At 36.5% G+C, this 27748-nt stretch overlaps 1 protein-coding gene across 3 annotated transcripts in view; it reads right to left on the bottom strand.

Moving 5' to 3' along the window:
* The window catches only part of LOC145667091 (uncharacterized), a 48713-nt gene that overhangs the window by 4940 nt on the left and 16025 nt on the right, over positions 1-27748 (bottom strand). For 2 of the 3 annotated variants that reach the window (XM_081734812.1, XM_081734811.1), the window contains exons 2-3: positions 12470-13838; positions 720-5318 (exon numbers count right to left, since the gene is read on the bottom strand). In XM_081734812.1, the coding sequence (XP_081590938.1) occupies positions 4830-5318; positions 12470-13828 (1848 nt within the window). In that variant the 5' untranslated portion in view covers positions 13829-13838 and the 3' untranslated portion in view covers positions 720-4829. Of the gene's footprint in view, positions 1-719; positions 5319-12469; positions 13839-27748 lie in introns of those variants that run through there. The other variant, XM_081734813.1, reaches the window with a different exon arrangement.

Below are 27748 nucleotides of genomic sequence, written 5' to 3'. Positions count from 1 at the left end.
GCCAGCAGTGCCTACCCGGAATACGAAGTGTGCCGTCCCCACAGAACACAGTTTCTGAAAGAAACACTGTTCATGAGGATTTTATTCATATATTTCCACACGACTTATAGTTCTCCTATACACAATTTCTTAGTGTCACAATACCGTATCTCTGACAGAAGTAGAATACCACAACACAACTAGAAGTAGCTCTTGGATAAGAGTTCATATCTAGTAAATTAACCCTTATGTTAGGTTACATTATAAATGTAAGCAAGAAAGATAAGGATAGTAATGGGTAAACTGAGTTGTTAATAGGCCTTCGTTTTCCCCTCCCGGTACTCTTTAATGTTAGATGTGTAGTACTTTGTAACTTTATGGTAGTACTTGAATTTACGTTTGTTGAACTGCCAATACAAATATCAACAAACTGCAAGGTTTTCAAATTGCAGAAACAGATATTTTTAATTCTAAAATATGCCATTGGATGGTTTACTTCTGAGAGAAAAACTGGAAGTATTTTGTTTTGCTTGTTAGTAAGATTATGTGGCTAGTTTCTGTAAATGTTTACATTCAACTTGTTTAATTCTTTAGAGATCTCTTATATTAAGGGTTTTCTTCATATAGTATGGAATATTAATAACTAATATAGAACATTTGAATAACAATTTATTAACACAAGTACAAAATAAAGTAATTTTTAGAAACAATTGAAACGTTTTATTAAACATGTGATCCTTAAAATTGTGTATTTACATTTTAATTATTATTATTATTATGTGTTTAATTTTAATACATTTATCGTAAAATGAATACATGTTAAAATAACTTTAAAAGTGTCCTATTTACTCATTTTTCCATTATTATTTTATAGGTAGAAAATATAGTGAGCAATCAAGCCGTTGAAATCGTTGCGGTACATTCAAATTCTATTGAACGGAAACATAACTGGAATAGCTTTAAGAACTGGAATTTGGAACGTCTCACTCCATGAAATTGAAATATTTTGTGTCTATTATACATAGGTAATAGATTATAATATCTAGAGCAAACAATTGTTGAATTTAGAATCTGTTGTAGCAATACAGCAATAAATATCAATAAAGTATTGTTTGAAAATGATGATAGATTTCATGAATCTTTTAAATTGCTAACTTTCCTGTTTCCTAAAAAGATTGATCTGAATTACTTCCTTATATATACTGAACAAGAAATTTATTTGAATATTGACATTATTCCGAGTTACTAGTGTTGGAAGCAGGAATGGGATGGAAAGTGCTTACATGGTTACAAATATGAGTATGTCCTATATGTAGTTAAGAAGACATAGTCTGTGCAAATAGGATACAGAATTATGATGGATGTGTAAGTTGATGTCTACGGTATGAATTATTATGAAGATCCTGTGAATAGTAAATATGTAATAGCTGTGGAATGGTCAAGATGAATTATGATGTTTAAAGAGTGCATAGGGCACAGATTTATAATAAAGAATTATTGAAGAACGCAAGTATTTCTTGTATACATAATAAGATTGAATATAGTTACTAAAGGATTAGACATATATAGATTGTTACATCCTTTGGCTATGTTTTAATATTTTGAGCAGTGAATACATAGGTTGTTTTTAAGTATTAATAATTGGTGCAGTCGACTTTGAACAACGCTTCCGAACATAAATATTATGGCAACTTTTTCAGGTTTCAAGCAAGATCAAAGTCATCAGGCAGTTAGAAGTTTATGTGCCCAAGTAATGTGACGGGCTACAGAAGTATAAATTTGGAAAATTATGAAGATGTGTAAAACAGTGTTTTGTGTAATCTGAGTGGTAAAAATTAATCTTTGACAATTATTATAATGATAATAATTTTTTCTAACAGATTTGGGCATTCAAGTTTTACAACTAACGATTTTCTGAGAAAGCAATCTGAACTTATCATTATGGCTCATTTAACGTCATTTAGCAGTTTGATGTGGATTTGAACAAGAGCAAGAATATTTTGAAAGGATTTGATCAGCTAAGAAAGTATGCACATTAGTAGAAACTATAGAATCCAGTATCTATGATGAGAAGGAACTTAATCTGTTTTAGTCAGACATTTCAGAGCCTAAATCATAAGTTAAAATGATAGTATCAATGCTTGAGTACTGCTGTTACGAAGTTAATCCTATAGCAGAATATCGTTTGCATCTAACGAAACATGACATCGATTGATTATGTGGTACACAGTGGCGTATTTAAGGGCTTAAGCCCCCGAAATCTTACTATAGTAAAGTAAATGAAATACCTTGCAGAATTTTCACATTTCCAGGCAAAGTCCCCCCCCCCCCGAAACAAAATCGTAAATACGCCACTGGTGGTACAATATGTCATACAATTAAAAAAAGATAAAATCAAGCATACACAATGTGTCGACTTGAAATCAAAATGGATTTTTCTCGGTAGGTGGCGCCACGTTGAAAGTATTCTATGATATTAATATTTTACGGATAATCGAGCTCGTTGATCTTGAACTAGATTATCACCTATCACGGTGTTGATTATGGATATGTATCGTGAAGTGGATCGTTGTTTTAACATAGAGTCAACATCAAATTATGGGCTCGCCTGGGCAAAACTGCTGCGGAGGTATTTCACATATTGCACCAAGTATATGGCAACAATTGTTTATCCCATACTTGAGTTTCAGTGAAGATCGGAGTTAATTGAAGACGACGAGTATCCAGTTAATGAAAGAACGGTGAGAACTCCGAAATTAGTTGTAAATTGAGGGCAATCATTACTGAAGATTAAATGGTACGCTTCGAAGGCTTACTGAAAAGTTAGAAGTAATCAACGGTACTTTAAAGCAAATAATTACTTAAAATGTAATTAAGAGGAAAGCTTGAGCTTGTGTTGTGATTACTCGTTAACAAATGATCAAAAACAGTATAGAGTTTATCACTGCACAAAGATGATTTCTAGTTCCAATGTTAACACCAACATTCAGTTTAATATGAGGAAGAAACATGAGTTTTTGAATATCACTCATCGATAAAACCTCAAGGCGATTAGTAGAAGTTTACTAAGTCTTCATAAACCAAAAAATTCGCGCTAAAGTAAAAGATCAAAGCTTTGAACATTGTTTTTGTGACAACTAGGATATTATGCACAAAAAATTTTTACCTACAGGACATTTAACTAAAGAAGTTTTGCCTATTGCTGCATTTCATATTGAGGCACTAAAACGTTTGTTACAAAGAGTAACAGGCTTGAGGCCCAAATATCAGGATGATGGTCTGCTTCATGACAAATCATACTGCTTTGATTGTGAAGAACATTTGGCCCGAAGGGCAATCTGTGTGTCGTTCCATCCTATTATTCACCGGATTTGGCTGGAAGAGATTTTTTGTATCACCTAAACTGAAAGCCGCGCGAAAGGTTTCTACTTAGATGATGTATCAGCAATCATGAAAGCTACAACAAAAAAATTTAGAAAGCAATACTGGAGACGAATTTCAGCAATCTTTTCATGAACTGATAATCAGGGCTGAACAATGTATAAATGCTGGAGGGTCCCACTTTGAATAAACTTCCTATGAACATGTATTTATTTTTCACAGCACCAGTCCTGATTTTAAATTGGTGCTCTGTGTATGTGAGTTAAGAAACAATTTAGATTAAGTTCTAGAATATCAGCTCGTTTATGGAGTAAGAAATGAAGTTGTTAGAAGACAGATTCTGAGAATGGAGGAAGTAACTTTTCAACAAGATGTATAGATAGATAGATAGATAGATAGATAGATAGATAGATAGATAGATAGATAGATAGATAGATAGATAGATAGATAGATAGATGATAGACGGAAAATAAACGATTAGAATATTCTTCTAACCCTATATCGTGATATCCTTGTTTAGTAACAAGCAGTCTAAACCCACTCCACGAGAAACTGGGCCCTTCCAAATTTCACTAGAGACACTTCGCAGGCTGACAGATATCGTTAACGAGACTCTGCCCAAACTCAAACTTTTCCATAGACACTCCACATAATATACTGTGAGCATCACTCCAAACAACTGTTTCGTGGTCTAGTGGCTTCACTCCAGACACCATGTGAGCAGACATCTAGCATTGGCGGTTTGGTGGATGGTTTATTGGAAAGCTCGCCAATGTAAACCAAGTTTCCACCTCACGCGGTGCAACCATAATCTAAAGAGTAGTTTCTGATAGACCGTGTAATTTTTCAGCGGCAATGACGATGAATGATTGCCGAATTTTCACGATAACCCTTTTCCGACGCTAGATGGTCTCTGAAGATCAAAATGTAAGGTCATATGGGTCTTTTGGGTTCTGGATGCTGGTCATATTTCCATTTCACTGATATCGAAAACAGCAGATCTGAATACACTTAGAAAGATTTAAATCTCCCTCGCCGACTTGTTACACTTCTTGCACTCAATCACCGAACCACATCGGAAGTCTGTGAGCTCGACAGAACGGTGCATTATGCTATATCGTGGTGCGGACACTATACATCATTATCCATGACATCAATAAAAAATTCTTTACGAGTGGTGACCGGAAACTTTTGATCTAGTAGTCCATATGTGCTCCGTATGTGAGACGTGTGTGTGAAGTGACGTTTTGGCGGGTGAGATTGAGAGATCTTTATTTCTAGTAAAAGTAATAAATGTTGTTTAAGATACCTTTTGTTTTTTAGATACTTCTTTGTTTACCATTTTTTAACCAAAATATCTAAGGATAACAAATTGTATAACTTTACAGTGAGCCTGCTTAGGGTTTAACGTCAAACAAAAAGACATACTACTCATACAATAGGGTAATACAAAACATTCTCTATTCGATTTAAAAGTATTCATGTCTAAACTGCCCAAAATATTGCGGCTGGTATTCTGAATACTGCCTCCTACGGAAACCTGAAAAACCACGACCTCTACCACTACGAATTGATCTTGTCCGCAGTCCCCAAGTATTTGAATTACAGTAATTACGCTGTGGATATGTAGACCTATCACTTACAAATGCATTACGCACATACCTTCCTCTTCTAGGTTTCCATCTTCCAGCAAAGTGAGGACGATGATTGAAATCTCTTGCTTTGTCAATGGGTGCATTTTCCTCTTCCAGTTCCTTCAGAACAAGTTTCCGGAACGGTTTGGGAGAAGATGATCGAAGATTAGGATATACTTCAACAGATTTCACTATTAGATCACGATATACCTTCTTGTCTTCACTACTAACAGTGTCACTTCGAACGGCCAGACGCATCTCATCGTACATCACTTCAAATAAATTCACTGGTTTCTTCATTTTCAGAAATGTACACTTATGTGTCTGGTAAATATGTACAAAAATATTAGTGTAACACTAACAACTTTTTGTCAATTTTAACAAGAAAAACAAAATATGATTCTACTGAATTTCAATATTCAATATCAAGCAATGAGAATATTCTTTTTCTTTTATCCAGTATAAAATGGCCTCAGAGCTGTATCTGGTAATTGTTAAGTAAAATAAAATAAAAATAAATAAATAAAATAAAATAAATTAATGTACAGTCACAAAAGAAAGTATTTTTTAGTTAACAAAATTTATTTTCCTAATAACTCAAGAATAAATTAATCTATTAGAGTACCGATTTTTGGCAAGTTATCAAATTATAACTATTCTAAGGATAACGACAAAAAGATCCAGATTAATTCATTTGTTCCCGAGTTATTGGGAAAAAGAAAATTTGTCAACTGAAGAAAACTTTCTTTTCCGTGTGTACTCTCACATACGTATATAACTTAAGCCCAACAACAAGTCTATTATATAAAATTGAAAGTAACTATGTTTGTAACTTCATAATTCTTGAACTTATGATCAAATTTTCAACATAGACGAGGTTCCCGGCATAGGATGTTTTTTATCATTTCACTTTGACAGTGCAACTTAGAAGAGGGAGAGAGATTTAAAAATGATCGAAAATGACCTATATTAATGTCGAATCCATAGTTTTCGGAGTCGCTAAGATGAACAGTGACCCTTCCGATGCTGTTTAAATCCAAATTCAGATCCGCAACTTCGGGATATAATGATCGAAAATGACCGATATTAGTGTCGAATCCAAGGATGTTATAAAATAGAGGATCTGCCCATACAACAAAATCGTGAAGCGATACATCACAGCTTCGCCACACCTACTCTGTCCACTCCGCGCCACTAAGATCGCAATGTTTCGAGCCAACAATCATGGCAGAAACGAGAGTAGCCAATCAGACGTGCCAGCTCAGACGATGCTCGGTTGTTTTTCGGCTTCATTGAGTTCATATGATGAAGATACGTATGGGCAGATCCTCTATTTTATAACATCCTTGGTCGAATCCATAGTATGCAGAGATGAGGCAAGAAGTTGTGCATTTGAAGTTTTAATTTCAACCCAACGAAGCGAGTAATCGACGCTAGTAATGAATAAATGAAAGCTGTTCATTTTGCTATCTGCGTGATTCACATGATATGTGAGAAATTACACATATTGAAAAGTTACCAGCTACAGGTAAAGTAGATCATTTTATCTTTTTTGAAAATTGACTAAATGAGGATTAAAGCTCGCCTGCTAACAGCCAATTCCATGCAATAACGCTATTGTTTGCAATTTTCATATCTTAATATGTTCGGAGAAACTATGATGGAGATGAAATTTTTCAAGAGAAAAGAATGAACACAGTGGCAAGAAAATATCATCCTAAATTTGGTTGCGTTAGGGAGGAGGTTTTTCATAGCTCTTAACCTTTCATTTTGCTGTACGTGGCATAAGATGGTTGGTTTCTGGACATCACCTAAACTCTTCTTTCACTTTACAAAGACTTATGAACACGACTGTAAACATGTTCGTGTATTTCCAACTATATTGCCGTATTTTGAGATGTAATTGGTTGCTCAATATGAGTCAAATGATTAATGTGTGTACCTTTGACTTGATCCCTTGATGCACTGATCGCTCATCACGCAGATCAATGTGCATTATTCTGGCTACTTACCGTTTTTGTACCCTATAGAGATGAACATTTCATTGCTTTCGTATAGTATTGAAACTAAATACAGGATGTTGGTCGAGTGTAACAGGCTTCAATATCTTATATTGTCGTACTTTATATATACAGTGAAACCTCTCTAAAGCGGACAGCCGTGGGGAATCAAAAATTGTCCGCTATACAGAGGTGTCCGCCTTACAGAGGTTTCAATATTTTCTTACGTAAATTAATAAACAAGGTAATATGCAATTAGAAAAAAATATTTTTGCATGAATCACGTATTTATAAATATTACCAAAATGTTACTGTATCTGCATTATCTTGCGTCATCCAATTCCCTATGTTCGAGGCACAACATGGGAATAAGATGTTATAGTTCTCTGCACTTTACATTTATCGCTACTTACTACGTTTTCGGTGTGTTGCTTTAATTTGTGAGTTAATTGCAGTCCAGTAATGACTTTTTTTTAAAGACAATATGCGTACCCGTGGTCAAAAATACCAAACTTGTCTTCTTGGTTAGAGATTCCAGCGGGACAGTAGAATGATGTGTCATCCCAAACAGTGGGCAACTGTCAACCACTTTTGTTTCTGAAACAGGTTGGGTGGGAGTGGAATACAAGCAAAGGATATAAGAGTGTTGTGAAACAGAGACCCTTCCTCAGAGTTGCTGGACAGACAGTTTAGGAGGCAAAATGTTGTCACACCCTCATGTTCTTCCTTGGTGACATAGTATGAATTACTAAAAGTGTATTTTTACTGAACTTTTCAACTTTATTTTTAGAGAAAGTGTCCGTAATGGGAGGTAAATAATACCTATAAAAGACAAGAAAGACTGTCCGTGTCCGTACTAGAGAGTTTCCGCTTTAGAGAGATTTGCCAATATGTTTTTTCCTATTACGGTGTTTGGGGATTACAAAATATGTCCGTTATGGGAGGTGTCTGCTTTATAGAGGTGTCCGTTAGTAGAGGTTTCACTGTATATTGTTTTTCCATGCTCTAAAACATTAAAAATCGAATTTTGGCTCTCCTAACCCACAAATTAAAGAGCTATCTATATTCATAATATATTTCTAAAGTTTGTGAGTCTGAAACGTTTCTTTAATATAAAGAGTAGTCATAAATCTTGCAATACTCTGGTATACAACATACCTATATTTATTACAATATAATGGAAGGAGGTTAATATTTAAAGGCCAGCCCCCCCTTCCCCCAAGTGTTAGACTGTCTGCGGCCGCCTTCCTATCACGTCTTGTCATTAGAAACAAAGAAGCTAGTCACTACTGTTTCTCTCTCTTGCTCACGGGCGTCTCAAGCGGGGGGTCGGGGGGACGCGTCCTCCCAATATTTTGAAGTACAAAATATTCAATATTCTAATTCAATTTATTTACTAACGACAGAATAACATATAAATAATAATAATTATATTTATTTGGAATATAATATTCAGGCTGTGAAGCGATTATAACAGAGTTCTTAATATGTTTCAAGGGGTCCGTGAAGGTACGCAGAAAGGTACCAAGTGGAATCGAAGACAATAAACAGGTTCGGCTAGGTAGTACTATTTAAATCACTTTCTTTGATGTTCCCCCCAAATTTTACATGCCAGAAACGCCAGTGCTCCTGCTGGCTGGTGAAGAAACGTGATTTCAGAAAGTGTGCGTTAATGGATCGAAACAGGTAGTAATCTGAAGGGGCAAAGTCAAGACTATATGCCGAAGTAACAGTTTGATGCTATCAAGTTCCTGAAATTTTTAGGAATTTAGCAAAAAAGTCCGTAAATACTCATTGCTGTTTTCTATATCAATGATATTCAATCATGATTATTCTTGTTTTAACTGTCAACTCACGCAGAAGACTGTTGTCCTTTCGTTTGATCTACATTCCCCAGTCAGTGAACGCTCACTCACTGTAAAATTCAAAAGTATTTTGACTTTTTTTTAGCTTTCTGCTGATACCGGCATTCTTCACCAGTGCTGTTGTGGGTGTGACAAGACAGTGTTACAACTAGAGGAAAGAAACGAGCTAGACAGCCTTGACTGGACTAACTATTCATCCTAATTTATTTTATTTCACAACAACGAATTTTCAGTTGAATTTGTGAACAAACCTCCTCCTAGAGTATGACGTCATTACTTAATACTTTGACCCCCTTCTACTCAAAAACACAAAACACGCTGTTGTGTGTGTTATGGTATACTAAAGAAGTAACTATTCTCAAAGTTTCAGATTTTTTATCCAGGCCCATTGGAGATATTGGACAGTGAAATATGCCGAACTGGCATAACTTCCCAACTTTACGAGTTTTTCAGCCTTTGGGAGCAGCTACAGGCCTGGAAATTTTTGTGTATAAACTTATAACCCCGTACTACATGCACACACAAATTCAGACCTCTACGTCAGTTGTTTCCTCTTCCCAAACATGTCTTCAATGTCCAAAAATGTTGCTACTGCACGCCTTCATTTGACCCCTTTTAAGTGGTTTTAGGCAAAAATGTTAAGAGATCGAAGTTTTAGCTCTGCACAAGTTGGAGACGGCCAGCAATTTTCAATTTGGTAGGACAAAGAGCTATTGAGATATTCAAAACAACATAAACGCCTGAAATCGAAAAAACGCAAAATGGCGGCAGTCTCTGCGTAGCTAGGAAATGTTTTAAAAATCCGTGCTTTTGTAAGCAAAGGTTTCTGTTTAGCGACGTTATTTTACCACACCGTGAAACACCGCTGTACGCTTCGTCAGGCTTGCAACTAGAGGGGGGCTATGGGGGGTCTGGCCCCCCTAAACTTTTCGTAGCCCCTCCAGACCTCAATACAAAAAACACAATTTAGATATTTGTAAGATAATTTTTGATGAGTTGCGCTCCCCCTAACATATTCACGCCTCCCCCCAAACATCTGGGGCCGGTTTCGGGCCTGCGCTTTGTGCTGATCTGTTAACCTCGTGTTATGTCATTGGAAGAATAGATGAATCCTTGCATTTCCTTTCAAACGTGGTGTTAGTCCCGGTCATCAATCTTGGGCGCACCCGGTTCTTCTCATTCCGTTTACAGTTGCTAATGGTATAAGTATCACAGCACTGATGATGCCTTGATTTACACAATCTTCCATACTCAAGAACGCGACGTTGGTTAAACTCCGTCAATTTCTCACAACCACATCCGTGCCATAGTACCACTTGTACTGTATGCTCACACGACAAACTACACCATACTTAACGGTCGTTCGCATTCGTTCGGTGTTTTCGTTATGCCCTGTGGATGTTGTTTTATTTATGCCAGGGTAGTGTATTAATCTACGTAATCGTCTAAGGGTTAAGATGCTGTGATCATGCAAGTGAAACATTATTTGAGTGTAATGTCACATGATTATGTACTGAGGCTAAAGGAAACAGTTAATAATGGCGGAACAAAGAAAACAGAAGGAAATGGAAGAACATCGAGAAAGGTCACGCGCACGGTGTTTGTCGTCCACAAAGCCTACTTGGTGAAAGCTGGGATCAAACTAGAAACATCATGCGCCCGAAGCAAACTGTCTACTACTGAGTCATCACTGCTCAAGCAAAACTTTGTATCATTATACCAGTCATTATTAGAATTTGTTCATTGTGTATTTACTATACGTCCTAAGAATATACACTGTAGCCTATGTACTTTTTCATTATAAGTACATAAAAATTGGTTGAAAGCAAACAACTAGCATTTAATAGGACATATTGTTATAGTCGCTTAAAATTCTTTATGATGCACTTATTGCTCTGTATGCTATCAGATTGGTACACAAATAAATGCGGTTTTGAGTTATCAACTTCAAAGGAATATACCTCAGTTTAGGATTAAGTTTGTTTATTGAAATAAATAAAATATTTGAATCTATGTATTTTTCTCAGCATGAAACAAGTCTATTGATTGGGACATAAAAAAATCTGCAATTCTAGGCGTTCTGGACTGCTATTTGGTTGTTGAAGACACCCTTCTACAGGAAGACCCATGTGCTTGAAAAAGTGGTAATCAATGGCAGAAGGATTTCGTGAGTAAGCTGGTTGAGCTAGAGTTTCGCATCCCTGTTCGTTTAATTTTTGTGATGTCATTTGTGAAACGGCTGGTCTGTTGTTGTTACGGAGTTGGTCTCTTTCGCTTGATCAGTACTGACCATAAAGTTTTCAGTGCATTCTGTTGCTTTCCTGGTAATGCTCTCCGATATGGTAGTATTGCCAGGGTTCAACAAGTTATAGTGAATGACTCCACGTGCCAAACACCTAACAGTAACCATTAACTTCTTTTTGATTCAGCTTCGGCTTGAGGAAATGCTTTGATGCCTCAACGTTGTCCAGCCACTGCGTGGAACGCCATCGGCTGTCGTATAGGATTAATTTCTCCTCGCAATGCGATCAAGTAATGGGTCAGTTTTCTTGCGAAAAACAAACGCAGAGCACACTTCGTATCGGAGAAGATTTTTTGTTTCCGTTCAAGTTGTGAGCTACAGTGCCGTGCCATAGAAAAATCAGAGCCCGAGGCGAAAGTATAGGACGGCGCCCCCATATATATATATAGGGGCGGATGCTGGATATGATCAAGGGAGGGGCTAAACCATAGTTTGCCGCTTTATCCGGTGTAAAACAGGATTGAAGTCCATTTTATCCAGTGTATACCTGAGCGTCAAGGGGTATATAGCCCCCCTTGGATCCGCTTCTGTATATATATATATATATATATATATATATATATATATATATATATATATATATATATATATATATATATATATATATTAATAAGTAGTTTTTCCTCTTTGTTTCTTTTTCTCTCTCCAGAATTTTGCGCTCCCCTCACTTCGGCACCAGGCCGTCGCCCCGCTTGCCCTCCCAAGACACGGTACTGGTGAGCTACACATTTTTCGACCATTTTCGATTTTGCTATTTGGTGGAAATGTTGAGGACAGAAGTTCTTCTTCAATCTCTTGAGTTGATTTGGGAGGGTCCGCTTAGATTAATAAACCGCAATTCCTCATTTTCAATCTCAGAAGTACACCTACGATCTTCTTCATCCACAGGGCTTTCGTCTCTTGACGAAACTTTTGGAACCAATATTGAGCTGTATGTTCATTGACGGTCCCCAGGTCAAACGCTTATTTCATATTGAGAGCAGTTTCTGCAGTTTTACTTCCCACTTTCAACACGTTCAATAAAATTTCTCAAATTTGCTTTCTTTCTATCAGTACTTAGCTTAAAACAACTAATAAATAAATAAAAGGAAAAATTAATTGTAACAGATCCACAAAAAAATAAAGCATTAAAGTTTAAGGTAACAAAAACCGCAATTATTATTGCACCACTCTGATACAGTGTGATCACTACAAGTATATGTAATTATTATTGTTTAATAATAATAATAATAATAATAATAATAATAATAATAATAATAATAATAATAATAATAATAATAATAATAATAATAATAATAATAAACAAACCTGTAGTTTTGTCAGATAATTTCTTTTGGCTTTTACGTTCTCCAAAATATCAGCCCAAAGGTTTACAGCTTGTCGAAGATCGCCTTTCACAAATAAATAGAATGAGATAATTTGCAAGCGTGCTTCAAATTGTCTCGGTTCTTCTCCAAACTGATTTAGTAATTTCTCCAAGTCTGGTATAGGATCATAATTTTGGTCTTCCTGAAGTTGTAACCTGAAGAGATCCATATAAGCCCCGTAAGAGCCACCATCTGCAGACTTCTTGTAATATTTTTTGGCTTTATTCAAATCATTTTCAATTACTTCAAAATAATTACCTGCAACATGATTTGTCATCGGATTGTTTGGTGCAAGAACTAACGCTTTTTCAATACAATACTTTGCACGCTTCACATTTTTATGTGGATATGGTAATTTTAGAAATCCTTTAGCGCACCTGATATTAATTTGAGAAGAATCGCCATTTCTTTCTGCTGCTTTATTATATAATTCACTTGACATGTTGTTCATGCGATGTAGCACTCGCTTCAAACCTTCAATGTTGTTTCTTTGTTTATTTTGCGAATATGCTTTGAAAGACGCCTCTCTGTAAACTTCTGCTAGGAATATGAGGTAACAGGATCTGTCACTGAGTTTGACAGCTTTTTCAAACGCTCTTATTTCTGTATGGGAAGGAATTGCGTTGAAATCTTCCATTCTACGAATTCTTCCGAGGCATTTTCCTAATAAGAACTGCCACTCGGCTTCTTTAGAATACAAGGAAATCGCTGCTTTGATGAATCCTACAGCTTCTTTCGTTCCATTAAAACCATATTCCAAATGAACTGCTGCTCTTATGCCCCAAATAGCAGCTTTCTCGATTGTGTTAAGACTATCGTAAGATTTTACTTTTGAAAGAAGAGCTTTCGCTTTGGTAACTTCCTTCAAGGCATTCAGTAAATGTATTTTACATCCCAATATTACATGTTCTACAGAAGCAGGAAATGAGGAAAACATTTCATTGTTAATATTTTCATCTAATATTTCATAGCATAATTCTGCTTTCCTCATTGAAGAATCGTAATCTCCTTTCCTAAAATACTCGTAACACAGTACAAGGCAATAAGTATATTGCCTCCATTTCAATGTGTCTCCTTCAATCGTTTCTTTCAACCTTTCGACAACTTTCTCTATTATTTTCTCTGGAGTATTTCCAGGTGGTACATGAACAGGTTGCCATGTAAAAGGACACTCAAGCAGGTCGAGATCAGTATCGCTAATTTGTTGAGTATCTTCTGCGGTCACAGATCGAGTGTTCAAAGAGAACTCGTTCAACTGCAATAGCAGAATCTCATCAAGAGACTGACTTGAAGATGTCATATCACCTTCCCTATAAAAAAAAAAAAAAAAAAAAAAAAAAAAAAAAAAAAAATCGGTTTAATAACGGATTTTGAAGTGGTAAGTGTTGTATTTCAGTAAACTGTTATTTAACCCTTGTGTACTAAAAAGAACATTGTTGCACATAAATTTCCATGGGGTCTTTTAGAATCCCATCTAAATTGTTCTTTACGCAGAACCATCAGACAACTGAAAGTTTTAGTAGGCATCTTTAGTTACACTCGAGATAGAATGCAAGAAAAGACTGAATTGTAATCTCACTTGTTTAAAAGATACATCATGATAAACACCTCTGGGGTCCCTAAAGACCCCATGACAGAGTGTCATTTCAGATTTTGCTGGGGGAGCAAGACCCCTTGATATAAGTAAAATTTCGCGTTTTTCACTGATTTACTACTATTCTATAAATAAAATCTATATAAATCTCCAACTCAGGAGGAGCAATTGCCTCTCCCTGCCTCCCCTAAATGACGCTCCTGCCCCATGATAGTACACAAAAGTTAAAAGAATAAACTTCTAATAACAACGATAGTAGATCATAATAGTAAATCGTGCCAATACGGGATCAAACGATCAAGTTTGCTATTAATCGAAAGGTTGATCGTAGATTGTTACCTTAATACGTTGAAATAAAATTTTAAAAAGAAATAAGACAATAACGTGAAATTTCTGCACGCTTTCGACGACAAGTGACACTAACGTAATTCCGATCTATGAGTATAACGAAAACAAACAATTTTCGCATAGGGAACAACTTCTCTTGATTTACAATCTTATATGTACAGGAAGTCTAACATAACTGGAACCACTCAAATGAAATGTATATTTCAATTTAGGGCTTATCATTAAACTGCATTTACTGAAAATTGCTCATGTCCATTTTCAGCGCAACATATTGAATTCAAATCATAATTTTTCCAATGGTTATGAGATTTTGGGATGCCTCTAGTAGACAGGACATTTTGAGAAGAAAACAAAACAAAAATATGTATATACATTTTTGTGTTAAAATTGTTACATTTTGATTTAATGTTTTCATTCCAACTGATACTTAATGACACGAAAAACAAGCAAGGATTGACATCATATTGTCGGCTTGAGATTTTAGTTATACATAGTTGACTTGCAGGAGAAGACATCAATCGATCACATTCCTCGAAAGCCTCCAACTGTCGCAAAAGTCATCTACACATTCCAAAAATTAAGATACTGAAAGTTGAACTTCGAAGAAGTGAAGCATCTGTCTGCAAAGTGTCGAAGAATCATATTTCGTCCCTGAAAATTGTAGCAACTGCACTATCCTAATAAGAAAGATTCTGACAGACGTATGGAGTATTGTAAGTGAGTCATTGAAGGTGCGTATGTTAATCATATAACCACAAGAAGGAGGGAATTAAAAAATAATGTAGATGATCAAGATGATTACGGACCGATCTGTAGTGTCGTTGCTATTTACTTTAACATCAAAGACCCAAAAGAGCTCCAATTTCCTACGGCATCGTCACATCTTCGGTAGCCAAATTTTGTGAAACATGTAATTAGAGAAGCCCGGCAGTGGCTGTCCAAACAAATGACTATTGTCAAAGATATGTCTTTAATAGTACTGGTTCTCCACTAGGTAACAGTTTGCATCAACGTAACGCAGAAACCTGTGTTTTAGTGTGCGATAATGTGCCTAGCACTAATAATTGATTTTTGCAATCTTTAAGGTTTGTCTGGGAAAGGCTCCGCAATTTTTGCGAAGGCTGGTATGTAATAAGGCTCCTCGCATTCTTTATCAAAGTTCAGTGAGAAGCATGTATGTTATTAGCAAATCAACTTTTCTTATCTTTGAAACTTAGAGATGTACTGTCGGAATCAAAAGTGCATATGCATATCTAGATTTTATTTTTTCCAATATCTTAAAAATAATTTAATCAATGTGTGTGAGGGGTTGTTGGCAATGAATTTACAATCGCATTTTGAAAGGAGAAAATGATTTTTCGTGGAATAAATTGACGAAATGAGTGTAACAGAAAAAGCATTTATATATATATAATGCAAGTAGTTAAGCATTTTATATGAATATTAAATTGTGATCAATGCATTACTCCCATTTCTTTAATCTACCAATAAAAAAAAATATTTTATCCTTTTTTATTCTCTTCACTTTATTTTCGCCGTGTAGCTTAATCAAACTCAGACACAATGTTGATGTGTTCAATATCTGTTAAGAAAACTTCGTTTCCTGTTTTTACATTAAAACGATAAGGTGGAGATAAATTTATGTTAAATAAATAATTAAAGAAAAATATTGTTCTAATGGAAACAAAAGGTCAATAATAACTAACTAACTAACTAACTCTATGGCGTATGGAACCCGGAGGTTCAATGCCGCGTTCACAAAAGCTCTCCACTGACTTCTATCCTTAGCTAATTGGATCCAGTTTCTACTTTGTATTACTATCTCTGCCAGATCCATCTTAATATCGCCCTCCCATCTGCGCCTAGGTCTTCCTAATGGTTGTTTTCCGATGGGTCTTCCAGTCAAGATTTTGAAAACGTTTCTTTCTTCCATTCTAGCTACATGACCTGCCCACCTAAGCCTCCTAAACTTGACGACCCTAACAATGTTGGGTAAACCGTATAAATTATGTAGTTCCTTGTTATGAAGTTTCCGCCATTCCTCATTCCCATTCGTCTTGGGTCCGAATATTCTTCTCAGGATCTTATTCTCAAATACTTTCAGTCTATGTTCTTCTCTCAGAGTAAGCGACCATGTTTCGCAACCATACAAAACAACAGGTATGATTATCGTTTTATATATTTTAAGCTTCAAATTCCTCGACAGAATTCGCGACGACAAGAGATTTCGAACCGAATAGTAACACGAATTCCCTGCTTTTAGTTGACATTTAATTTCTTCTTGAATATGATTTTCGTCTGTTAATATTGATCCTAGATATTTGAAAGCATCCACTTTATCAAAAGTATTATTTAATATTTTAACGCATCCATAATTTGCCGTATTACGGTCTCGACGCACTTCCATGTATTTAGTTTTCTCTGCATTTACTTCTAAGCCCATGTCCCTGCAAGCGTTTAATAACATCTCTGCATTTCTTTCTATTGTTCTCCTATCATTCCCTATTAAATTTACATCATCAGCATATGCCATAACCTGATGAATACCGTTCAATTCTTGGCCCTGGTTGCTATCTTTGATTTTCCTTATGGCGTATTCCAGAACGAAGTTAAATAATAATGGCGACAACGCATCTCCTTGTTTCAGGCCATTTTCGACATGAAAGCTCGTGGACAAAAATTTTCCTACCCGGACTTTACTTTGGGATTCATTTAAACATATCTTAATTAATCTAATTAGCTTTCTCGGTATTCGAAGTTCTGTAAGAACGTTGTATAATGTTTCTCTCCTAACCGAGTCGTACGCCTTTCTAAAATCAATAAATAATTGATGTACCGCGGTATTGTATTCCTACTTTTTTTTCGAGTACTTGGCGAATGGTAAATATTTGGTCGATAGTTGATCGATTTCGTCTAAATGCGCACTGATAATCTCCAGTAATTTCATTTGCTTATGGGGTCAACCTTGCTAATATAATATTTGAAAGGATTTTATAGGATGTTGACAGAAGAGAAATGCCTCGATAATTATTACAGTCAGTTTTGTCGCCTTTCTTGTGAATTGGAACAATGGTTGATTCTTTCCACTCTTGTGGCAATTCTTCCTTGTTCCAGATGAGGAGAATGAGTTTGTGTATCTTGTTCCACAATTTTTCGTCTCCAGCCAAAATTAACTCAGCCGGAATTTCGTCTACACCCGGAGATTTGTGTTTCTTTAATTTCTTTATAGCGGTTTCTACTTCTATTCGGTTGGGTTCTGGAATATACGGTTTTGCGGTGTGTATCTCCTTTTCTCCACGCACATTAGTTTTTGGCTGCGTCAAAGAAATCTTTCCATCTATTTAAAATGCTATCTGTTTCAGTGAGAATTGTTCCGTCAGCTTTCTTTAATATATAAGCACTAGGTTGATAGCCTTTCCTAAATTCGCTGATCCCCTTATACATGTCCCGAACATTTTTATTTTTACTATTATCTTCCAGTTCCTTAATTTTAGCTTTTGCGTTTCTTTGTTCTAAAAGTTTTGGAAGTTTCCCGCCTGATATCTGCGAAATTTTGTGTAGTTATTTCATTCGAATTTTGTAGGCAGCGTAATTTTGCCTGTTTTCTCTTCTCTGCTACTTTAATGCATTCTTGTTCGAACCATGGTTTGTTCCTACGTATTTCCGCGTGTCCCAATTTTTCTTTTGCTGAAATTTTAATGCTATCTCTAATTTCAATCCAGGTATCCTCAACACTAGTGCACTCCGAATCTTCTAAAGCCGAGAATCTATTCGAAACTTCAATCTGGTATTTCTCTTTTACCTGGCTCTCTTCTAATTTCTTTAAATCAAATCTCTCCATTTTCGGACATTGAATATTACCTTTATTCAACGATAATCTCCCTCGTATTATCGCTACTACCAGTGTCACAATCAGCCCCTCTAAACGACCGGACATCAATTATGCTAGATTGCCTTCTTCTATTTACTAAAACGTGATCAATTTGATTATGTGTTTTTCCGTCTGGTGATGTCCAAGTGTATTTATGAACGTCGCGAATTTTGTGCTCTTCACATGAGAATTTTGTAGTCTTCACGATTAGGTTTTTGGATGTTGCAAAGTTCACGAGTCTAACAACGTTGTCATTACTTTCCTTATGCAGACTTTCGTTCCCTATAATTGGTTTGAAAATATCCTCTCGTCCTACTTAGTTTTCAAAATATTGTTTTTATTTTTAGTAGCCATAAAGTACCCATTTTGAAAATATAAGTCCATGTTTCGTCCTTCGCAAGTGCTTGGAAAGGTATGGAATATAACATATGTACACTCATGTCCAAAATTATTGTCGCATGTCTATAAATATGTTGTAGGAATATAACTTAATAACGAATTCGACCGGTATTTCTTATAATGTTAGTATATGTATAACCGGCAAGGACATGTATGTGGCAAATTTCGTGTCAAAAAAGCAATAAATAAGAACAATAAAACGAAAATAAAACTTTCTTGTTTATTTAGCAACATTTTGGTTTACTCACTCTAATTTTCGTATTTATAATTCTTTTCCTATGAAATTTACCACAAATATACATTTCCGAATTATACACATAGTATCGGTATTAAAAGCATTCTGCAAAATCATAATCAAATTGTATTCTTACAAGAAGACAGTTATAGATATGCGACAGTCATTTTGGACATGAGTGTACTTTTCATTAGGTATTTTCGAGTTATTTTAGTTTAGTTTACATATAATGAAACTGAGCCAGAACGAAATTTCTTTTTTAATATTCTTCCATTGTATAACCTGATGTTGAGTAGGGATGGCCGGATCCGGATCTGGCCGGATCCGAAGATCCGGATCTCGGATATATGTCCGGATCTCGGATTTCGGATCTGGATCCGGATCTCGAATCTCGGATCTGGGTTCGAAATTCGTTTCTGAATCCGAAATCCGGAACCCAGATCTTGATTCTTATCCAAACTCATATCCCACTTAAATTGTGATAAACTCGAATATCAAAAATTCGCCGAAAGTAATTTCACGAAGTCCTGACAGTGAAGAAGAAAACAGAAAATTAAGAGGAATATGGACAAGTCTATTTGTCTCCTTCATTCTACACTAAAGATCAAATGCTTGTCTTACTAAAAAATAATCTGATTTGATCTGGATGAGAGTTTGAATGTCGAATCTAGGCCCACCCGGTTGCAGGATTGAGATGAAATACAAACATATTTATATTTGAAACCGGAATACAAAACTCGAATATTTAAAATTCTCATCTCAATACACCTATTTCACTGACAGTTAAGAAAACATAAACATTTAAGACAAGTATTGACTAGTTTTTACGTATATTTATCTTGCTCAGTCTGCTCAAAATATCAATTATGTATACCTTACAGTTAGATTTAATAATTATTTTGTAAATCACAATATGAGCACCGAGAATAAACTATGAATTTTGGTTCCCCTTATCTAGATTTGAAATTTCGGATTCATACATAGAATCAGGCTGGAAGATAAATATTTGAGATCTGGAAACCGAAACAAGTGCTAGTACCAAGATCGTAGCCGTTTGTACCCAGGTAATGCGAGCGGAAGGCTTTGCACTAATTCCTCATGTATAGTAAAATCGCTCAAATCGTCTCCACGCGGCTACAAAGGAAGCGGAACACAATTGAAGGAAACCGCGTGTTTCTTTGTTACATGGGAGGGATAATTGAACATGTCTTTCCAGTTGAGGGTGGCCTGTCAGTTGACCTGCTTAAAAAGAAAGCGATGTTGCAATTTTCACCCTCTTGCTTACTGATTCTTCAGTAGTCTTCGCAGAAAGACAGATTTATCTAGTTTTTTGTTTTCATTGCATCCTCCTCCTTCCGTCTCCCTTAGCTTGAAGGGCATAGTTATGGGACGTTAAACTGAAATATTTCATTTAATTTGAATTCGATTTGGATATGTTGTAAGGAAGAGAAAACAGAAATCAATCATTAGTTTCATGAAATGTGCTTATATTACTCTTAAATATAGCATATTGTTATAGTACTCGCGCCGAGTCGTGAAGCTTGGGCTCTAAACCAATCATAGAAATATTTTTCTTGAGCTCCAACACATCGGAAAACTTCGGTACAATTCGTGGAGCTGCTTCCCGAGCGCACACTTGGGGACCGAAGTTTTCCGATGTGTTGGAGCTCAAGCAAAATATTTCTATGATTGGTTTAGAGCCCAAGCTTCACGACTCGGCGCGAGTACTATAATATTATGTAACTTCCATAAGGATAACGCTTCCTCCTTCCCCTCCCGGAAGGCAGTGCCGCAAAAGCCCGATGAGAAAAAAATACAATCTTTCTTTGCCACTCCCAGAAATCCGTCCTTGACCGTCCCTGTCCATACTATTATACTGAATTCCTTTAATGATTGTTTTTTCTATTATTATTATTATTATTATTATTATTATTATTATTATTATTATTATTATTATTATTATTATTATATAATGTATCCTCGATAACAAAAGTTTAGCGATGGCAACAACGTATTACTTCGACACCGAACACGTGCCGTTTATGGCTTATTTGGAGTGTTATTTATGAGGGCGGTTAGGGTAAATTTTCTGCTTAAGTACAAAGGAAGCCAGTTGGGGACCAAAAGAACGTCTCGACTATACTTTAGGGAACACGAGAAACTAAAAACAGATAAATATTCTTATTCAGTCGCACTTTAACATGACTTTTCATGAGTGTTGTGTTCAAATACGAAAACTGTAATGGCGACTTGTTTGAAATAAATTCCTTTTCTTTTTTAGCAATAAAGTTAGGTACTTTCACATTGAATAAAAATTAGCAAAACACATTTCACTGATTAGAGTGCTGGTTCTTATGGAAGCTTTCACACTGAACCGAAGATTTCCTCATGTGGGTATCGGCTTGCTGAAAGACGTGATTTATCAGGAGGTCGGCCAAGATTCTTTTGGACTTAGCCTGTAGACTGCATCTGGTCTCAATTATTCCCATATAACAAGACTAACCATATATAAAGTTGGTTCGAAATGATTTAAAATATCACTAATTGACCTTAAGGGGACAATCGCAATTTAAATATTCGTAAATCAGAAGAGATGTAAAAGTTAGGCGTTAAAATAAATCCGATAATTCCTAATGCAACCTAATGATAGCAATAAAACTCCTTATGTAACATTTTCAAAGCTAAGATTAACAGTTATGTTCTTGAAGAGGGTTTATGGCAACATAGAATATTATAAATTCAATTATCATAAGTAGTACCTCTGACAGACCCGCATTTCACATCACCATCGCCCTTCATCCTGACAAGTGGGCAATTCACTTACCCACAATGACTTTTCAGGCGTTCCAGCTACATCAATATCTCAGTTTGGGTTTGGGATCATGCTTCGGTGAACCTTGACTATCACCATCAGCAGCTATTAGAGAATCAGAACTTATTTCTGTATTAGATAATGTGGGTAACTATAGCTTTTCGTCTATAGAAGACGGAGAGCGTGCCTTCGGTGCCCGTGGTCATGGGTTCAATTTTCGGAGAGGCACTCAACAATTTCGATGTTGACCCAGCATCGTGAGGACAATTGGGGAGTTATCTTAAGTAAGAGGTAGCGAACTCCAGTCTAGAAAGCCGGCATTAGGGACTTTGGGTGTCGATGCGTTGACTACACATCCCCACTTTGAACGTAAGCTCGCTGGTAGGAACCAAAGGACTGTCGTGCCAAGAATTTAGTTTGTTTTAATTATCATAAATGCATTCTTTATTATTAAATTTTATCCAATATTTTCTTTCCAACTAGTTTGCGAAACTCAGAGCTAGCTACTTGTTTTCTTTCATAGTTAGCACAACTAATCACTAAGGAAAAACAATCTTTTCAATAAAATTCGTCTCACGTCTTTCGTAGCTCTAAGTTTAGTTATTTTTAGCTTTTTTTTTTTTCAAGTTGAAGGACGGTTTATCATTTTCTCCTGGCTTTCCATATTTTTTTTTCTAGTTTTACCTATGTTTTTTCCACGGACACTGCGCCTATACGCACGTGCTTAGTGTGTTCGTTTACATTTTCCTGCCACTATAGAAAGTAAGAGTGCACTGTATCAGAGAAATATTAATTGACGTATGTAAGTGAATACATCTGTGATGGTCATAATCACTGTTTTTGCATCGTACATAGTTTCCTCATCCTCATTAATCTCTTCACCCCCGATTCCTGAGTTCCAGTTCTAGTATTCTTTCTTGATGGGGGACTGATGTCTCATGTAGGCTTATTAACTATAACATCAGCAATAAAGAAAGTATGGTTTAATTTGCACTAATTTTAAAACATTACGTTGATTAAATAATAATAATACGGAGCGAGCTCAGGCTTCTTGTTAGGATTCTTGCTTCGCAATTGGACAACGCCGGGTTCGAATTCGGAGACCAGCCATCCTGATTGAGGATTTTCCAGGGTTGTTCCTCAGTTATACTGGGCAAATGCTAGGTTAGTACCTTGATCTAAGGCTCTGGAGACCTTCCTTCCATTCCTTTTCCAATGTTTTCATCTGTTGATTACTACAGTGTAAAGTAGTTGAATTATTACAGAGGATGTATCTGGTAGCTTATAGTAAATAAACAATAACGACGTAATATATCTTCACGAAACGTGTGGGTTAATTTAACTACAGCCTTACAGACCCAATAGATAGCTAAAGTTTTAATATCAATTTCCTGACTTTGAAATACTATTTTCATATTGTTTCAGCTTTCAATTTTCTCATGTACGTTCCCACCAAGAATTGAACCTGAGATCACATGAACAAATGCGAATATGTTAAATATTTTTGAACACTTTAATATACAAAACACAAAACGCCTCAATGATACGATGCATGGATATGTTTTGATTACGTCCTGCGATGTATGATTAAAGAAACCTGGAGGGTGAAGAAAAATAACAGAAATCTCTTTCATATTTACTCCTTCAACAAACTCCCGACCTCAGAAGGGCAAGCCATAAGTTAGGTAATAAAGTCATACAACGAACACAACCATATCGCTCTCCTGAAATTCTTGTGTGTATGTTTAAAAATATACTGTTGTTCCACGCCAATCAGTCTATATTTTTTGTTGTATATACCTTCGAAGTGATAGGTATTCATTATTACATTTGTTGGTGGTTGGACTCTAGTGATAAAGAGTTTGTTTTGTCTACTATTCCTGCGATTAGAAGGGCCTTATCTAAAAGATATTTCATTTGTATATGAGAACAGAAGGAAGTTTATTTTCCAAGAATAACATCAATATTTTCAATGTGAAGCTAACATTAAGTTTCGAAAAGGAGTTAAACAGCCATTTACATCAGTTTTCAGACAGTTCACTATACTCTGAAATGGGAAGAAATCAAACTTAGAAACATTTTACTAAAGAGACTTCGACAACAAGTGCAACATGTAAATATTGCAAGGTTAAAATAAAATAAAGAACAAAGGTACCACAAACGTGTTATGGAAACATTTAAAAGCACAGCAACCTACTATATCAGTGAATCAGAAAAAAGTTTTAACGAATTTTAGATATTCAATTTTATCATCAAAATTTCAGATGTAGGTTTGAAAAATGAAATGAAATGAAATCTTTAAGTTTTACGTCCCACGATTATGCCAGTTAGGCTAAAGGAGACGGTGATTATGAGAGATGAGTGAAATGGTGGAATGAAGAAAGTGGGAGGAAATGGGAGAACCCCGAGAAAACCCACGAGCACGGTGTTTGTCCACCACAAAGTTCACTTGGCGGGGGCTGGGATCGAACCCGGGACCCCAAGCACCAGAGGTGAACGGTCTACCACTGAGCCACCGCGCTCCCAGATGTAGGTTTGGATACGAATCAAGATCCGAGATCCGGATCCAGATCCGAAATCCGGACCCAGATCCGAAATCCGAATTACGGATCCAGATCCAAGATTCGGACCCAGATCCGAGATCCGAATTTCGGATCCGGATCTGAGATTCGGATCCGAGATCCGGATCTAAGATTCGGATCCGAGATCCGGATCTAAGATTTGGATCCAAGATCCGGATCTAAGATTCGGATCCGAGATCCGGATCTCACTGGATCCGAGATATCCGGATCCGAAAATTTTTGGCCATCCCTAATGTTGAGTGCAAATTCTCCATGTATAACATTTGATGGTTCACATTCTTCACTTATTTTGAAATATTATAAGGAGCTTTGTTGTAGAATTCAATTCGAAGTTGGTGAATGAATGACAATTGTGACTAATTTTGGCTGAAATAGTAATAAAATTTTAATTTAAGCCTATATTAACTAATTGGTACGGTAATTGTAATAAATATTACGACTGACTTTTTTCCTTTCTGCGGTTTTATATCAAGTTAAATGTCACATTTAATGAAATTGAAATGAAATATCTAGTTAACGTCCCACGTGATGCACCAAGGTTAAGAGAGAGAGTGATGAGAAATAATTGAAGTGGTCGAATGAAGAAACTGGGAGGAAATGGGAGAACACCGAGAAAACCCATGCACACGGTGTTTGTCCACCACAAAACTTACTTGGTACGCGTTGAAATCAATACTCATGGACCTTCGGGTCAAACATCTGCTTTGGGAAGGACACATTATTATTATTATTATTATTATTATTATTATTATTATTATTATTATTATTATTATTATTATTATTATTATTATTATTATTATTATTATTATTATTATTTTAAGAGTGACCAAGGAAGTTCTGTCGCTTTTTCACCCACCACCTTCGAACATTGATATGCAATCTAAGACGTAGTACCTGGAATATCAAAAATAGCCCACATCAGCATCGACGGCCTTCTGCCATCGTCCTGGAAGGGTATGGATTCCATCGCGGTATAACTTGGTGGGACGTGAAGCGAAGAAGGTATCAAGTGCTTATTGCACCTCTACTAGGGATTTGAACTGGCGTCCTCTAAGGTGATTGTCCAAGGAATGGAACAGGTGATAATCAGACGGTGCAATGTCCGTGGAGTATGGCGGATCCAATAGTATCTCCCATCCAAGGCGTAGAATATGGTGTCCTGGGTCATCTTAGCCACGTGGGGCTTAGCGTTGTCCTCTAACAGAAAGACCTCTTTGCGATTCAGAAGTGCTGGGTCTAGAGTTTTGATTGAGTTTGTCTTGAATACGGATCAACTGCTGACTGTGCACAGTTGCCTTGATGCTCTGATTCACTGGTAGCAGTTCCCGATGGACGATGCCGCGAGCAGTCTACATAATGCACAGAAGAACCTTTTCCTGGTGTAGTGCTGATTTGGGCTGTTTTTGAACCGGTTCATGGGATGCTAACCAACGATGACGGCGCCGTGGAGCTTGTGCAGGACCCACTTCTCATCACATGTCAACACCCTGTCCAGAAATTAATGGCTCCTTCCTCAGATAAGAAAGCAAAGAAACACAGGTGTCTGCTCGCGTTGCTTTCTCGAAGTCAACTCGTGTGGGACCCATCGACCCAACTGGCAGTGCTTCCCAAGTTGATGGAGGTGGTGAAGAATGGTTTCTCCACTCACACTGAATTGTAGTACCAATTCCTCACATGTCTGTCTTCGCCTCAACTGCTGCCTGAAGATCTTTATTTTGAACATCTGTTTGTCTTCCGGCATGTGCTGCGTCTTCGAGTTTTTTCTTCACCGTCCTTAAACTTGTTAAACCACCGCTGCTGTCCGCGTAGTCACGACACCCTCACCAAAGGCCTGGCATATCTTCCACCCCGCGGAGCAGCGTTTTACCCCAGTTTGAACTCATACAGCAAACACGCCCTTATCACGCTCTGTGGAGATTCCATGTTCACTCTGTTCTTACGCACGTTCACGGTGTAACTGAACAGCCACAACCAAGTAGTATGTTGGATATATCCACTATTGTTGCTCACGAGACCAAGTTTGGGGCATTCTCGTCTCGAAAATGTGTCGTGAAGGTAGTCTAGTCTCCAAAAGTACATATGTTTCTATTGAAAGAGGTCTGTATCGTCTCGTAGCCCATCACGAAAATTCTGTCTCGTCTCGTCTCGTCCAACAACTGACCTTCGTCTTATCTCCATTCGTATTCAACTCACGGTGTGAGGGCCAATTGAACACAGACCTTCACAAAAAGAGACAGAACTTTCTTGGTCACCTTCATGTCATTATTATTATTATTATTATTATTATTATTATTATTATTATTATTATTATTATTATTATTATTATTATTATTATTATTATTATTATTATTACTGCGATAGTGATTTGACTTTCTCGGCACTAAATTACTCGCTGATTTTATATAAAGTTGCAAATATCTTCTGGACAAATTAATCAAGAAAAAATTAAAAGGTAATTCCCTACAGAATATGATATTTCAGTGCAATTAGTTCCTTATGATTCTATCAGACACCAACGCTGTTTCTAAATAAAAAATTCGGAATGTTAACGCGATGAAATTTTTGTTTATACTTTATTACACAGCAAAAAATATTTAAAGAAGTTCTAAATACATTCCTTACTAAAAATCATGTCTTCAGACTTCAAATTTTATTTTGACTTTGGAAGTTGATTGATTGAATTTTAACCTTGGAAATTTGGATGTGGAGGAAAATAGAGAAGCTTAGTTGGGTATAGAGGAAAATAGATGGGTCACAAGTTTCGATCTTGCGAAGAGATTGCATTCTGAGAAATGTAATAAAGGAGTTGATATTAAGAGAGCGAGAGTGTGTAAGAGGGTTGCGATTGATATATTATAATAAGGAGGGTGGTACATTATGTTGGGTTGCGACGAAGATATTAGCGGGAAATCGTAAAAATGGAAGCTTGTTACTTAGCTCAAGAAAACTGGCCTGTCATTAATGGCAGAATATTGAGGAGGAGGAGGATAATTATGCTACAAATATAAAAGCCGAAGCAACGGTTTATGCATACGAATTGGCCAGCGATTTTTTTTTTTCTGGTGGCATCTTTTTAAGGTTCAAGTTCTCTCAAACGGGTTAGGTTGTCAGGTCAGGTCACTCGGGTCAGCTCGGATCGGGTTGTCGGGTCGTGTCACGGGTAGGGTCGGGTTATCGTGTAGGGTCAGTCAATTCGGGACACGGGTCGGTCTTCAACCCGACCCGACTCGACTCGTTGAGAGCACTAAGTGCATATTTGGGGCCATCTTTGATGGTGGACTAACTCTGTAGCTTCTTCGAGCGGCCGTTGAACCGTTCCAACTATTAAGAAACTAATTACAGCATTATATTTATGTAAACATTCTCGTGTTGCTTGCTC

This window comes from Thermobia domestica, chromosome 12 (assembly GCF_964235325.1).
Source record: "Thermobia domestica chromosome 12, izTheDome1.hap1.1, whole genome shotgun sequence".
NCBI classification, from domain to species: domain Eukaryota; kingdom Metazoa; phylum Arthropoda; class Insecta; order Zygentoma; family Lepismatidae; genus Thermobia; species Thermobia domestica.
Note: the sequence above shows the minus strand (reverse complement) of the source record. Positions and strands in the feature narration are given on the sequence as shown.